The sequence below is a fragment of the Somniosus microcephalus genome, chromosome 2 (genome assembly GCF_052327205.1).
Source record: "Somniosus microcephalus isolate GS21.2 chromosome 2, FLI_Smic_1.0, whole genome shotgun sequence".
Classification (NCBI taxonomy): Eukaryota; Metazoa; Chordata; class Chondrichthyes; order Squaliformes; family Somniosidae; genus Somniosus; species Somniosus microcephalus.
Window position 1 is genome coordinate 27,808,914 of NC_140988.1, and position 16,542 is coordinate 27,825,455.

At 43.3% G+C, this 16,542-nt stretch overlaps 2 protein-coding genes across 4 annotated transcripts in view; one reads left to right on the forward strand and one right to left on the reverse strand.

Moving 5' to 3' along the window:
• The window catches only part of evc (EvC ciliary complex subunit 1), a 61,217-nt gene extending 59,269 nt beyond the window's left edge, over window positions 1–1,948 (forward strand). The window contains exon 21 of the mRNA XM_086007921.1: window positions 133–1,948. The gene's annotated coding sequence lies outside the window, so the exon portion shown is untranslated. The remainder of the gene's footprint in view (window positions 1–132) is intronic.
• Window positions 1,949–3,692: 1,744 nt separating this feature from the next.
• Window positions 3,693–16,542, reverse strand: part of LOC147122626 (dihydropyrimidinase-related protein 1-like) — a 64,044-nt gene continuing 51,194 nt past the window's right edge. For all 3 annotated transcript variants that reach the window (XM_086007945.1, XM_086007962.1, XM_086007955.1), the window contains exons 8-14: window positions 16,208–16,328; window positions 13,883–14,039; window positions 12,513–12,654; window positions 11,204–11,374; window positions 7,874–8,053; window positions 6,526–6,691; window positions 3,693–4,170 (exon numbers count right to left, since the gene is read on the reverse strand). In XM_086007945.1, the coding sequence (XP_085864071.1) occupies window positions 4,079–4,170; window positions 6,526–6,691; window positions 7,874–8,053; window positions 11,204–11,374; window positions 12,513–12,654; window positions 13,883–14,039; window positions 16,208–16,328 (1,029 nt within the window). In that variant the 3' untranslated portion in view covers window positions 3,693–4,078. The remainder of the gene's footprint in view (window positions 4,171–6,525; window positions 6,692–7,873; window positions 8,054–11,203; window positions 11,375–12,512; window positions 12,655–13,882; window positions 14,040–16,207; window positions 16,329–16,542) is intronic.

Consider the following 16,542-nt stretch of genomic DNA (forward strand, 5'->3'; position numbering starts at 1 on the left):
ATTGGCATTTGCCATAAATAGCCATTCCCTAATCAACTGTATAGTAGAGCTAGTTCTTTATATAATAGGCAGAGAATTAATTATGTATCTGTGGCATTTATCTTCTTTATTTATCTGTCAACAATGGTGAAGGAAAACATTATGAGCCGAAGTTCGAGGGCCAGGCAGGCACCCACACCATTGGGATGTACCTCAGGTGCCAGCCCATCAAAGGAGGCCAGAAATGTCAGCGAGCTGAGTCGAGTCCAGGGAAGAATGCCAGTGCTCCACTTCTGCAAAAAAAAAAAGTGGCCCCAAGGCTCCCCGTTGCAAAAGGATCCCTCCTTTCTTTGCCCGCCTTCTTATACATTGGATTCCCAGCCTTCTGTCACCGCTCGTGGTCTTGCTCTGCTGACCTGCTATTATTGCTTTACCATTCTGCGACTCTCAATGGCCTCTCCGACCCTTCGTTGCATCCTCCCCAAACCATGCCCAGCTTCTGCCTGCTGCTTTCCCATTCTATCACCCGCTCTCGACTCCTTGGCTTTTCACTTTCTTCAGCTATAGAGGTCTATAAAATTATGAAAAGGTTTTAATAGCGTAGACACAGAGAGAGTGTTTCCATTTGTGGGGAAGAGCAAAACTAGAGGTCATCAATATAAGATAGTCACCAAGAAATCCAATAGGGAATTCAGCAGAAACTTCTTTACCCAGGAGAGTGGTGAGAATGTGGAACTCGCTACCACAGGGAGTGGTTGGAGCGAATATTATAGATGCTTTTAAGGGGAGGCTAGACAAGCATATGAGGGAGGAGGGAATAGAGAGTTATGCTGATTGTGTTAGATGAGGAAAGACGGGAGGAAGCCAAGTGGAACATAAAGGCAGGCAAACTGGTTCGGCCAAATGGCCTGTTTCTATGCTGCATATCCTATGTAAGCTATAGTGACCATTTAATTTTTTTTAACTACCAACTGCTTCAGCAGTACCAGCCTGTCCTTCCTGTAGGACCGGAAATAGCAGGCACAGGGTCACAAATATAGGCCTGGGTTGTGGAGAAAGGTCAGTGTGGAGAGAAACCTGAAGGAAAGGAGGGAAAATATGTAGAGATAGACACAAGGGGAGACATGAGGGCAGAGAGGGATGGCGAGAGAGGCAAACCAGAGGCAGACTAGGGAAAAAGATGGGACTATGGACAAATAGGAGAGATAGGCATAGGGAGAGATAAAGGTAGAGACAGTGGAAATGGAAAGAGAACGAAGGGAAATGGGGTGAGGGCGAGTAAGTGATACATGGCTGTAAAAGATCAGGGGAAGACAATGGATGGATGCCTTCACAGAGGCTGGGCAAAGAAAGAGAACCATCAGAGAGACGGAGCGATCTCTGAGATGGGGGACAATGAGAGAGGAAGGTGCAAGTGATTACAGCAGAGATGGATGGAAGAGATCAAAGATTAACAGATGTGAGGGAGTTTAGAGCAAAGAAACAAACAGCACTATTGGAGAAGGAACGATCGATCATTCTGGCAAATTAGAGTAATTTGGTGGGGGTGGGGGGGGGGGGGGGGTTTGCAGGACAGGGGTACAGACAAAAGAGAGAAACATGTCAGAGGGCCGGAATATGAGGAAGACAGTTCAGGTGGGCAGGGGATTCAATGTGAGCAATGCTACGAGAGCTATTAGTATTACACATTTTAAAATTTTATATTGAAGAATTCCTTTGTTACTGGTTCTGAATTGGTGGTTTTGTACAGGAGATTGAATCTAATTATATTTTAACATTACTTATATGTGTGGCTGAACTTGGTATTTAATGGAGCTGTGTAACAGTTACCACAAATTGGCAGTACTGTATTTGTGTGCTTGCTTTAGTTTAAAGGTAATTTATATTTTGCAGTAGTGGCTAAATTAATTGATATGACCATTAGGTAAAAAATACAAATTAAAAACAAATATAATTGGTTTTGAATTTATTCACTTTCAAGCTGCTTTTTTTTTAATGTTACCTACTGTCATCTCCTCCACCTCTCATCATCGCAGCAGGGAGATTGTGTGGAGGGTCTATTCACAGGATTTTAATTCTATAAATGTTATTTTATTGGTCTCTACTAACAAAAATGTAGGAGCAGGTTGGGATGACCCTTCCTGATTTCCACTTCCTGTGGGGAAGTGTCTGTCTTCTTCTCGATACTTAAACACAACCAGGAGCTCACCGTGTAGCAAACTGGGCACCAAACTAGATCCGGTCAGCTTCGCCGTGTGTTGGAGCTCCAAAGAGTCTCATCTTGTCATCATGGTTGATGGTCTTTTGCTGTGTCTAAATACCTCAGCTGGTTCAGAGTTGAACAACCTGCCCGTTTAATATCTGACACGAGATTATGAACAGGCGAGATACCAGAGAGCCTGACTATATGTTCAGGTCCTGTAGCAAGGCACACATCCCTAGTTTTGAATCCCAATAATGAGTGCTTCCAAATGAACCAAGCTGACACACATCAGCAGGATATATAAATGAAAAGTTTGTTGCAGGATCTATGTTGCACCTCAAGCACTAATTAATTATTTTAAATACGTATATCAATAATCCATCATCAGGGACATTTTTAGCGACTAGGATCATGAGGGATCATAGCTATAAATAAGCACACACTGTATTTTAGAGAGTGACACTGAAATTAATTTTACATAATTAGTACCTGGTGCATAATCAGATTACTGGATTTACATTTAAACCTTCAGTAATAAGGAGTAAAATTGACCTATTGGTGGTAATATGTAGACCACAGAATGGGAAGACGAGTTCTGACCTGTGAGTCCGCACAAGGTGAGCTATTGCAGGATACACTGAATGGCACTTGGCTCAAGAGCAGCCACTGCAGTGATGGGTCACTGCCTCCGCAGGGCAAGAGTGAAAGAGGAAATCTTTCAGAATATATGAGGGCAAAAGTAAAATAACTGTTGACATTGTTATTTAAAAAAAACGCTATAATGAGCATTTCCGAGTACTGAGATAAATAAACAGCAAAAAAAGCAGAATGGAATTTTTAGGCATAATTTACTTCACAGCCTTAGGGCTCGAGTGTAGAGTCACAACACCAGAGTATTCAGTTTGAAATAGTAAGTACAAATGTATATGAATACAAAGGAAGAATCAGTATCAAAAAGTTAAAAAATGTGACCGGCTTAAGACTGTTAGGCGGCTCAAATCCATGCTGATATTTATCAGTCACCACTGTTCAATGCCGGGACATTTCTTGCACTAACTTACATCACCTCGAATAAAACCGCTCCATTTCTTTTTGCTAAAACACCTACTCTTAAGCCTTCTGTTCTGAAACATTTCTCAAGCTTACAGCAAGGCAAAATGACTAAAGAAATTGTGAAGCTTACGGCAAACTAAAAGGAGCGTGAAAGATGTAAACTCCGAAATGATTTCAGAAGATATTTATTTTTTGTCACATTAATATCACTCTCTGTTAATGCTGTGAGGTAATCATAGCTGCATAACTAACCCTTCCTTCAGTGTTTGAATGCAATGTCCATGTGATGGTGAGACTGAAGCCACCGAGATAACCATACCTTGCACATTTATATAAACTTTTCAACCTTCCTACTCCCGATTATATTTTTGCTGATGATCAAAAAAAGATACTGTACCATAAATTCACACCCGTTTAGCTAACAATTCTGGATAAATTACTTCAGTTCTTGGCAATCTGTCCTAAAGAGTTTGTTTATTTTTCATTACACAAAACAGAAATTGCATCTCTTAACGGCATGCACTAACTTACTATAGCAGCTAAAATGTGCAAAGAACCCTTATTAAGTTACAAGGACCATGTCTAAACCAGTGTCAGAATGGGCAATGCTAGTGGAAGCACCATGCTAAGTGACAATGGCGTGAAACACAACTGTGATGGTCAACTCCAAGCAAAAACACGTCACATAATTCAGCTCATTCTATAGGACAAACACACACACACGCACTTTGTTTCTTTTCTTTTCTGAAATACCAGAGAAAGCTGGTTTTCGTAACACTGATAACCTTGTAGGTAAATAAACTGCTTGCATCAGCCACCAGCAGCTCAATCTTCTATTCGTAGTCACCCTAAGCTTGTGATGTTGGAGCGGCCACCAGGTGGATTGACAATACGATGTCCAGAACGGCGTGGGATGTTGTCATCGAACTGGGCACCTAACGCACACATAGCACAGTGATCAGCTAAAACGAGTGTTACATTTTCCTATGCCTTTAAAAGAAACTGACCCTGACACGTGCACATCAGCTGAAACGGTGCAGCAGTCCACACCAACATGCGTGCTTCTTTCAGTAGTGCGGAGAAAAGTGCATCGTTTGAGGTATTTTAAGATCAAAAGGGCGCAGAACTGGAATTGCTTCCCTGCGGCACAAACAGAAAATGCTGGAAATACACACCAGGACTGTCGGCATCAGAATATCGACAGATCACCATTTTAGCTGGTAAGCCTCTAATCTGACAGACCTCCATCACTGCTGTGTATTTTCAATACTTGTGTTATTAGATTTTTTTTTAGAATTTGCAGCCTTTTAATCTCGTCTGCTTTCCTGGACCATACTTGTATATACAGACTATAATAGCAATGGAACACGAAGGGGAATTACCATTTACAATTCATTTTCACATTAGTTTTCTAATACCACCAGAGATGACCATTTATGGCATATTTTGCATCATGCTTTTTTTTTAAAAAAAAGAAAAGCCTACAGCTGTCATTTTCCTCTGAAGTGGCAATAACTCCAGAAGTATGTCTCTTCTACCCACCCAAATAATGTGCTACTGACCCTGGAAAGTATCTGGAGATCCCTTTGGGCAGGTTCTGGGAGGGACAGTGATTCGAGCCTGCACCAGGGAACCTGCCTAGGAGGAGAAGGGGAATTGGCTGCAGTAGCGGAGCAAGGCTGGCTGCCTTCGAGACAGGAAAAAGCAGCCAAAACTTCTGTGGTCAAAATGTAAAACTTAGCCCGGGGGAAGGAACTAATCACTCTTCAGGAGGGAAATTTAAACTTTAAAGAGCCCATAGCCAGCCTTCAGCAATACTGGACACCAGTAACATGCTGGCATTGCTTATATCCAAATCTGTTATGTTGGTATGGGAATATGATATATGGGGCTGAATTCTCCCCAATAATCCTGCTTGAAAACAGGCGGGATAGCGGCAGCGAATGTGGGAACATTTGGGTGGTGAAGCCTACTGCTGTCTCACCCTCCCTGATCTGGACTTCCCTCCGGCCCCACTGGGACTGCCACTGTCTGCTCTTGCCACATGCAAACAGTGGCAGGTTGGGCCGTGTGTCCTGGAGGATTTTCCACACAGCGCTCCTTCCCGGGGTTGCCAAGTGGCAGGTGGCGATAGGTCCCAGGAAGTAGTGGTAACAGCCCAAGATCCTCCAAGGAAGGGAAAGACCTATGTGTAGCCTCCTCTCCTTCCATGTAGGCCACATACCTTCCTTTGTAGGCCTTGGTCTCTGCCGAGGCCCTCAAGGCAGCGTTGTCTTATGATCCCTTCTGCCCCTCTAACTGCCTCGCTCCCTCTTCTGGTGCTGCAGTGGCGGTCCCGCTGGACCTCCATCCCGAAGAGGGGATTCCAGCCCATGATGTCCACCCATCACCACCACCATAGCGACACTGGACCCAAGAGTGATGGTCTGGCTAACCATTAGACTGGCTGATTTTTCAGAAGCACAGCTCTCATGCTTCACATGGTATTGAGTTAGTGAAAGCGTGCTAGAGAGATCATCCGCCAACCAAGCCTGATTGGCCGCACTGGCCAAGATGACACAAACCATATTTGCATTGTTGCACCTACCAGCTGTGGGAAAGTGTCTTTACAGGGAGTGGGCGAGCAGACAGCCATCTGCCAAGTTGTGCCATCTGCTATTTGGACACTTGACTAGCGCAGCTACTACCAGAACAGATCAACTGCAACTTCAGGCCTGCAAATGAGATCTCTGTCCCTTCATTGTTGGCTATCACGTCTTAATCCTCTGCCCTTCAGCCTTGGCAAAGGTTGTTAATAGGTTGATATGTCATTTGAACCTTTCTAAAGGCTTTCAGAATTTTTGTCCTTCTATTGTGACCCCTTTAATTGTCCCTGTCCCTTTAAATTTCACTTGTATGCAATTTCCCACTCACACCATGAGTGTGGTTCCTACATTTGCCCATGTACGCATCTGGATCTGTGCAATGCAGAACAATGCAAATAAGATGACCCAGAACATTTGAGTATTACTGGCTCATAACTATTCTGGCGGGATTAGCATCACTTCTTAATCTTTTAAACATGGCTTACATCAACAGAGGAATATTAGCTTCTTATTTTCTCCCTTCCCCCTCTCCAGGACTCCCCAGCTGAGCGGGCAGGCAAGTAACTCGTTGCAACGTTTCTGCCAAACCCGCTTTTGTAACTGGCTGCCAGCATTTATTTCTCCTCCCCAGAAGCACAACATCATTACTTCCTTAAACAAATGTCCAGGTAGGTTTTGTTTCTTTGCTCACATTAAATATCTCACCTGATAGGCTAAACCCAGACTGGTGCAGATTCCGTACTGGTGCATGTTGCGGTTTTGTTGGGGAAGTTTTGGTTGAAGGAGCTGGCGTGACATATTTGGGAGTGACTGGGAGTTCATATACAGGACCATCATACATCCCTCGAGACACCGCATGCAGTTCCGTCGACTTGGCAGAGGTAACCGAAGAACAGATACATTCAAAGAATAGGACCAGAGAAACACAGTAGAAGGATTAATAGCATTTCTTACAACTTCCACTCTTTCGGTTTACTGAATAATAATCTCATACTCTCTCGTTATTAACACACATGTTTGGAACATACCAAAAACAATTTCAAAATATGAGCTCAGAAGTTAAGAGAAGTTCTATGATAAGTTAGAATTGTGAAGTGATGCATTTTGGAAGGAAGAATGAGGAGAAGCAATATAAACTAAATGGTACAATTTTAAAGGGGGGCAGGAATTTCATCCAGCAAGTCCTAATGCGCACAAGTCTTAATAAAATAATCTAGAACTATTATTTACTTCCTGATTTGAAAAGCAAATTACTGTAAAACATAATCAACACACAGTAAGGTAAAATTCATTAACTGTTTAAGTAGATGATTAGTGACATGAGCATTTGATAGAGCTTGTAAACAAGTGTGTGTACTAGACATTACGGCAAAACAGTGCCAGGAATGTTTAAGAGTTATGACATTCCTGCACCCCCTTTAAAATTGAACTATTTAGTTTATATTGCTTCTCCTCATTCTTCTGCCTAAAATGCATCACTTCACAATACTAACTTACCTTAACTTCTTAGCACATATTTTGAAAAGGTTCTTTGTATAATTAAAAATGATACCACGGACCTTAAACAGTGTTACTCTACGCACAATGTTAGAAGACATTTGCAGTCCACAGGCCTGATGAGCTTCACCACAATAAAACCTCTGGTCTGTGGCCACAAAGCTTGAATGGCTCTTATGATTCAAGTACCAGTAAAATGCAGTCCAATATTCTGGCTCTGTCTGCTCTAGTACTCGGCTAGCTTCAACCATGTACTACAGGCAGGGAGCCGAGACTTTGGCAGTGCATATCAGAGATTTGAACACACGTGGCACATGATTTTATGACCATTTACGACATTCTCAATGGGTAACAGTGCAGTTGAGCAAACCCAAATTCAATTTACTGAAAGGAACATAGGAACAGCAGTAGGCCATTCAGCCCCTCGAGCCTGTTCCGCCATTCAATTAGATCATATCTGATCTGTATCTTAACTCCATTTACCCGCCTTATTCCATATCCCTTGATACCAAAAGATACAATGGAGTTGTATACACACACAAACACAGGCACTCACCTTGTTGCGGATCTTTATACGCTGATATATATATTCAGGGTATGGTTTACGAGGAATGAAACGGCCTGTTCCCTGATTAACGTACAGATTCCCATCTTCCAGGACAATATTCCCCTGACTGATGACCACTAACGGAACACCACGGCACTCCATTCCCTCAAAAATATTATATTCCACAGCCTACACAGAAGTAAATAACCAACATAATTTTAATAGTTAAAAAAAAAGCAAAATACTGCAGATGCTGGAAATCTGAAATTAAAACAGAAAATGCTGGAAATACTCAGCAGGTCAGGTAGCATCTGTGGAGAGAAACAGAGTTAACGTCTCAGGTCCATGGAAAGGTCGTCGACCTGAAACGTTAACTCTATTTCTCTCTCTCCACAGATGCTGCCTGACCTGCTGAGTATTTCCAGCATTTTCTGTTTTAATAGTGTTCAACTCATAATGGTTAGGGATTTTCTTTTATTTTCAAAAAATACAGAGATGATTTGACGTTTTGTACTGCATGGAGGATATAGGATTAGATGTGCAAACTATACTGGCCAAAATGGAGTTTCAACCTTTTAACTGTGCTCTACCAAGAATAATGCAAAGCATGGTGTGGAGATGCCGGAGTTGGACTGGGGTGGACAAATGTAAGAAGTCACACAACACCAGGTTATAGTCCAACAGCTTTATTTGAAATCACAAGCTTTCGGAGCGCTGCTCCTTCTTCAGGTGAAGTGGAGAAATGCATAAAGACACAGCTTATATAGTCAGAGAATCATGTCAGATGTTTACCGGTAACCTTTCCAACTGCCATTTATCACACCTCGGCAGAGAGATAATCACAGCAGTCAAAGGTGTGAATGGTGTCCAAACAGGTCAGTCAGGGAAACATTACATCAAAGAACAATGAGGTAGGGTCACAAGGGGTCAAATATTGCAGATGCTGGGGTCTGTATGAAAAACAAAAAAAGACAAAAAACATTTTTTTTGGCTGGAAATCACAGCAGGTCCGGCCGCATCTGTGTAGAGAGAACAAGCCAATGTCGACTCGAGTCTGGATGACCCTGCATCAGGTGGGGTTATATGTAGCGTGACATGAACCCAAGATCTCGGTTGAGGCCGTCCTCATGGGTGCGGAACTTGGCTATCAGTTTCTGCTCGACGATTTTGCGTTGTGTGTCTCGAAGGCCACCTTGGAGAATGTCGAGCAAGACTTCTTCGCTGCACAGGATCTCCAACCAACGCTATACACCAGATACATCGACAACATTTTCTTCCTATGGACCCACGGCGAAGAATCACTGAAAAGACTACACGATAACATCAACAAGTTCCATCCCACCATCAAACTCACCATGGACTACTCAGAATCAGTCTCATTCCTGGACACATGAATCTCCATCAAAGACGGACACCTCAGCACTTCACTCTACCGCAAGCCCACGGACAACCTCACGATGCTTCACTTCTCCAGCTTCCACCCTAACCACGTTAAAGAAGCCATCCCCTATGGACAAGCCCTGCGAATACACAGGATCTGCTCAGACGAGGAACGCGATGGACACCTACAGACACTGAAAGACGCCCTTGTAAGAATGGGATATGACGCTCGACTCATCGATCGACAGTTCCGACGGGCCACAGCGAAAAATCGCATAGACCTCCTCAGAAGACAAACACGGGACACAACCAACAGAGTACCCTTCGTCGTCCAGTACTTCCCCGGAGCGGAGAAACTACGCCATGTTCTTCGCAGCCTTCAACATGTCATCGATGACGACGAACACCTCGCTAAGGCCATCCCCACGCCTCCACTACTCGCTTTCAAACAGCCGCCTAACCTCAAACAGACCATCGTTCGCAGCAAATTACCCAGCTTTCAGGAGAACAGTGACCACGACACCACACAACCCTGCCACAGCAACCTCTGCAAGACATGCCAGATCATCAACACAGATACCATCATCACACGTGAGGACACCACCCACCAGGTACATGGTACATACTCATGTGACTCGGCCAACGTTGTCTACCTCATACGTTGCAGGAAAGGATGCCCCGGAGCATGGTACATCGGCGAGACCATGCAGACACTGCGACAACGGATGAACGGACACCGCGCAACAATCACCAGGCAGGAGTGTTCCCTCCCAGTCGGGGAACACTTCAGCAGTCGAGGACATTCAGCCTCCGATCTTCAGGTAAGCATTCTCCAAGGTGGCCTTCGAGACACACGACAACGCAAAATCATCGAGCAGAAACTGATAGCCAAGTTCCGCACCCATGAGGACGGCCTCAACCGAGATCTTGGGTTCATGTCACGCTACATGTAACCCCACCTGATGCAGGGTCATCCAGACTCGAGTCGACATTGGCTTGTTCTCTCTACACAGATGCGGCCGGACCTGCTGTGATTTCCAGCCAAAAAAAATGTTTTTTGTCTGTTTTTTTGTTTTTCATACAGACCCCAGCATCTGCAATATTTGACCCCTTGTGACCCCACCTCATTGTTCTTTGATGTAATGTTTCCCTGACTGACCTGTTTGGACACCATTCACACCTTTGACTGCTGTGATTATCTCTCTGCCGAGGTGTGATAAATGGCAGTTGGAAAGGTTACCTGTAAACATCTGACATGATTCTCTGACTATATAAGCTGTGTCTTTATGCATTTCTCCACTTCACCTGAAGAAGGAGCAGTGCTCCGAAAGCTTGTGATTTCAAATAAAGCTGTTGGACTATAACCTGGTGTTGTGTGACTTCTTACATTAATGCAAAGCATAGTCAGGTGCAGAAAAACACATTCCTGATCAAAGTGAAGGTTATATCAAACCCCTGCTTTTTCACCTTTGTCATACACAATTTCAAGACATCACAGCCCTTTACCTTCTACTGAATGTCAATGACAACAAATCCCGATTCAAGCATTCTAAATATCCAGAAGTTACCCACTCGTGTAAAATATGCTTGTTATGTGTTTTATCTAGCTTTCATGTCAATTGAGTGGCTGAAACAGTTACTTAATAAATTCTAGTGCAGGGACTTGCCAACTGACATTTTTATTTGCACTTTATAGAAACAATGATTCAACTTAAATTCTTATTAAGCATAACATTTCTTAGCAAAGTATTTATCAGAATCCAGCTGCACAAAATCCTGCTGTCATACTGCTTATAAGTGAGAATTTCCATGCAATGTTTCTGATAAATTCTGATAAACTTTTGAAACCAACTATCTCTAACACAACAATGGGAACAGATAGGTTAAATGTCATTTTAGATTTCTGATGAATTCCCTCCCACCCAATCTCAAGTCCCATTGAATAAGAGCTTTCCTTACTGAACGATGTGTTTTGGCAGAGATTGTTTTAACTGTGTCTGGGTCCCAGATGACGAGGTCAGCATCAGATCCCACAGCTATCCTTCCTTTCCTTGGATATAGATTAAAGATTTTGGCAGCGTTGGTGCTTGTGATAGCGACAAATTGATTCTCATCCATTTTTCCTGTGGCCTTTCAACAGTAATGATTAGAGTTTCAATTTACAGTAATGCTGAGAGTGCACCAACGGTCCAGATGCAACCTGCTTTTGTCAAAGTTAGAATAAACACACAGTCTTATAATGGAAATAAGATGATTCAGTGAGGCAGTAATTATATAAAATAAGACAACCAAACTAAATCTAATTCAAAACTGGCTCTTTCCCCTATCCAACTCAATAAAGCACACACGAGGTCCCTTATACTGTAATTGGCCAATGTTCCCTCTGAATATTTTTTGGAGCGCAGTGCCTTTAAATTTGCACGGTACCTTAGAGGGAACAGTTTGCGAGCAGCCTGCGCGGTACCTTCCCGACTGCTGTGCGGCCGCGCACACACGCAGCTTAGAGGGAACACTGGTCACAGCCAGCCACAGTATCGATGGTCTTCAACGCACTAGGCTATGTCCTCGAGGTGACATTATTCATGGCTTTGGACTCTTTGGGGACGGGTTGTCTCCGTTATGTTCATCAGTTGGTTCGCATGGGTAGAATGGAGTACAAAACTAGGCAGAGATCAATATCGTATGTTCTTTGCTCATTTTCAGATGCAAATTTCTGGGAACCATTTAAGTGGGTGCAGGAAGATCCAGCAGGTAATATGCTAACAGAAAAGGATGGCATTATTCCATCAGTCCCTGCATGACACAAACTATTGCGGAGCTGAAAGGTGGGACAGCTGGCCTGCTCCTAGGCCTCTGTCGATGCTGCAATAGAGCGCAACTTGTTCACTGCTTTTCTCGAATTCCCTGAAGGAAAATAGTAGCCTCTCCCTAACTGCACGATAACGGTATGTAACTTGTTCAAAAAGAATTAAGGGATACCTGTCACATACCTGTGTAGTATAGTACAGCATCATCATTTTAACTTAAAACAAGTGATATGTTAACGTCACTTCCCTACGATCCCCTCCTTCTAGGGATTCATACCCCCACTTATAGAGAACACGGGGTAATTATTTGTCTTCACCACCTCAACAGTAATCTGGCAGAGTGGGTCGTTGTAGAACCTGCCTGACTTTCAGTTTACCACCCAGGCGGTGAAGACAAAAAACTTAGCCCCCTACGTGTACTTGACTGACTTCTGAGCTTCATACGGAAGTCATCAACTTACCACAGCTTTCTCCCAGATAATACTCATTCTCTCTTCAATGCCATTGGTGCCTTCAGGGATTAAGCAGAAGTTATCTTTGCCAATGGCCTTCTGAGCAGTGGTAAACGTACTGTGGCCGCTTCCCGTGACCTGCAAATCTCCACTAGAGGGGGTAAAATCACATCAAATTAGTTGTTCCTCGGGAGCATAGTAGCAAATATCGCACTTTCTATATTAAGTTCACTGGCTAAGAGATGCAGAGCGACAGAGTGTAACTTGTCACAAAGGTCATAAATGATCACCCCAATGGTTTTTAATTAAAATTCTCTTCAAATAATTATCAACATTTTTTTCTCTCAATGTTAATCACTCTTAAGAGCGATTAAAACGCAGTACTAGTCGACAAGGCGACACATTTCAGGAATAAGCCAAGATAGTTGCTCCGTAAACCAGTTGTGTATATCAGTGGGACTTTGTAATGATAAACATACTGCACACATCAAGAGCGGTGTGGCTTTGATACCAGAAGTAGAAATTACATATTAAGTGCAGTAATTAAACTGACATTCTCACTTACATTGGTTTATTTGACATTAATCTCATCGTTCAACAGCCTTGATATCAAATTGCTGCAATAATATAACTCTAGCTTCTCTGCGACTTTTCCAAAATTATAGAAGAATCTTCTCAATAAGTTCCCCGAATAATTGCACAATGAATTAAAACAAATGATTTTCTAGCAGGCAGTGGCGCAAAGATCAGGAAGGTCCCAGGGCTAAGGTAGCTGATCTCAACATGGACAGTGGTTGAGGTGCTTTACTTGGCCTCAGCAACCCTGGACTCGGGGGGGAAAGAGGGCGGACGGGGAGGGTGGGGGGTGGAAGGGAAGAATCAGCCAGAGTTCCTGCTCCAGACTGCCATCCAGACATGCCTGCTTAAAAGTATTCACGTGTGGATGTCGATGAGGATGGGATCAGGCTCAATTATGATGCCACAGATGGTCAAATGGCCTGCTGACACTCACTGTTTTAAGCATATACGTGAAGAATCGCCACTTGAACAAGGGACCGGAAGGTTGCCAGTGCTCATGAAGCCATTCCCCATCAAGAGTCAACACCTTCAGCCAAGGCGGAGAGAGGGAGAAAACTGGGGGGAAATATTCTTGTAATCATTACCCCTGCTAAACGTAAAGCTTCTTCTTGGAATATTTTAGGACTTAAACCAACACTTGCAGGCAAAATTATTAGCCTGCAACAAACTAAAAATGCATTTAAATTCAGTGTTTTCACTGTACACGTTGATAGTTAGAAATCAAAAAGAAATTGCTCTCTCTAACACTAAGTGTCTTGGGTTTGCCATGTACAAGGGTTAAACTGATGTAACTCTCCTACCAGGCTAGTAGTGAGTTCAGGTGGTCAGGTGTTGTGGGGTCAGGACTCAGTGGTGGTGACGCCACAAAGGCCGCAGCCTTGGCCCAGTTTTTGCTCCAATAATGTGTTCCATCTGTCCCAAGGCTTGCAGTGATTGGCTCTCCAAAAACTACAGCTCCTGTTAATAAAGGAACATACAGAATCTGGCATTGGGGTCCTCCAAGTCTATTTTCTGTCAAATACCATTTAATGGTTTTATTCTTCCAAAAGTAAAAACCTCAAAATACTTTGCCTTAAAAAAGAACAATTATTACTTGTTTCTGTTTGAATACTTAATAATATTGGTTACACATATATTAAAAAAGTCAGATTTGTTTTCCACGTTTCCCAAATCATTTTTTTGAAACCCTCCAATTTTATAAATAATAACCTCTCGTCCTCTGAGATTCCTCGGACCACACATATACACACAGGCAATCTGTTCCCAGGCTGTGCATAATCTACTCGTGAGCTGACCATAAAGGTAAGCATGAGAGGAAGAACGCAAGCACAGAAGAAAGTACGGAATGGGAAAAGGCCATTCAGCTCATCATCCCCGCTTCTTTTACACGCTACATACAATCTACTCTGTCATGGGCTCTGCCTAACTTAAAGTGTAGCAAGTGTGAGGTCATCCACTTTGGACCCAGGAAAGATAACTTGGTGTATTTTCTAAATGGTGAGAAACTGGAGGAGCAGAGAAATGTGGGAGTCCAAGTACACACGTTAATAGCCAGTAGACAGGTTCAAAAAGCAATCAAAAAAGTTAATGAAATGTTGGCCTTTACCTCAAGGGGGCTGGAATACAAAAAGGAGGAAGTTATGCTTCAGCTGTATGGAGCTTTAGTCAGACCTCATCTGGAGTACTGTGTTCAGGGGGGTGCAGCGCTGATTCACCAGAATGATACCGGCGCTACAGGGTTTAATTATGAGGACAGGTTGCATAAACTTGGCTTTTATTGCCTTGAGTGTAGGAAATTGAGGGGTGATCTGATCTCTGTATCTTCCCTATCAAATCTTTTTAACATGTTAAACACAAAGAAACTATTTTGTCTGGTGGGGCAATCAAAAACAAGGGGACATGATCATTAGAGCTAGGCCATTCAGGTTCAAAATCAGGAAGCACTTTTTCACACAAAGGGTGGTAGAAATTTGGAACTCTTTCCCCCCCCACCCCCCCCCCTCCAAAAAAAAAGGCTGTGGATGCTGGGACAATTGCAGCTTTCAAGACTGAGGTCGATAGATTTTTGTTAGGTAGTGTATCAAGGCAGAAGATGCTAAATAACAAAACTATAATCGGCCTGAATGCTCCGGCGCTAAGGAGGGTGTCAATTAGCGAGAATTCGCATTCCTAATCACCATCTTGTGACCCCCCTACTAGAAAGTGCATATGCAGACTCCAAGACAGAACCAGACCAGGTTCAGGTGTGAAGGCTCAATGCTGCCACATAGTCTGCCGCCAATCGCTGTCTAGACGCACACAAGAAGAATGGCCATATGGGTGAGGTACCAAAGGGCAGAGTCACATCCCAGCACCTTCGGAAAGTGGGGGAGAAAAAAAAAATCCATCTAGAATCATCCAACCACCCCCCCCCCCCCCCCAAAAATTGTACTCTTTGAAAATGTTGACTTCCTAGGTATAAGAACATAAGAAATAGGAGCAGGAGTAGGCCTTTTGGTTGGGTTGGGGTTTCTTGGCATCCTATTACAGTTTGTTCTATGCTTCTAGATTGCTGGCCCACTGAATACAAAATCCAGAGTGGGAGACTTTTTATACACACACGTACTGCTGGATAAAGGCCACTTCAAACTTATCCATTCCTGCCAAAATGCCCCAATTAACATAAGAATGTGAACAGAACTGACAAACCATTGAATGGCTAGTGTAAAATGTCATGCTGAACAGATGCTGAGTACTGCCATCTGTTAATAAGGCTAGAGTCCACACAAAAATAGGCCTCTAGGTCTCTACTAATGGTAAGAATGTTTATTTCCATTCTTGTGGCTATGAATATCCTCAGCTTTAGTATTGTTACTCTGTAATTCACAGAAACATAGGACCCAATTTGAACCCTGCCCCCTTCCCCACCCCCCCCCCGTCCCCCATCACAGCAGGAATGGAGCGAGCAGGGGGTTAAAATGGTGGTCGGTCGCAAAGGTAGTAAAGTGAGATTAAACATGTTTTTTTTTTAATTAAGTCGGCTGAGTGCGATTTTAGTCTTCTGCCGGAACACAACAGCTGAAATATTGCAGCGATGGTGACCTGAAATCTCTGAAGACAGGATTTGGAAGATGTGCATCTTTTACCTTTTCTCCTGGCTTGGGCAATCACATCTGCTGCACTTTTACTCATCACCTTGGTGATGTACAAGGGACAGTTGATCCGACTGGCGATAGTGATAGCACGGTAAACGGCCTCAGCCTCCAGCTTTAAAACAAAGCACACCAGCAATTATGAAGCAAAAGCACAGACTAAATGTGATTTTTACTATAAAAATAAAATGTAAAAATCTTCTACTACGCATGTATGTATTATGTATTAGCAGACTCATTTGCACTGTGCGATCTCTCACAGGTTGTGAGCTCAAACACTTCAGACAAAGAAGGGGTATCCAACCTGTGGCCCTTGAAACCCCAGGCAA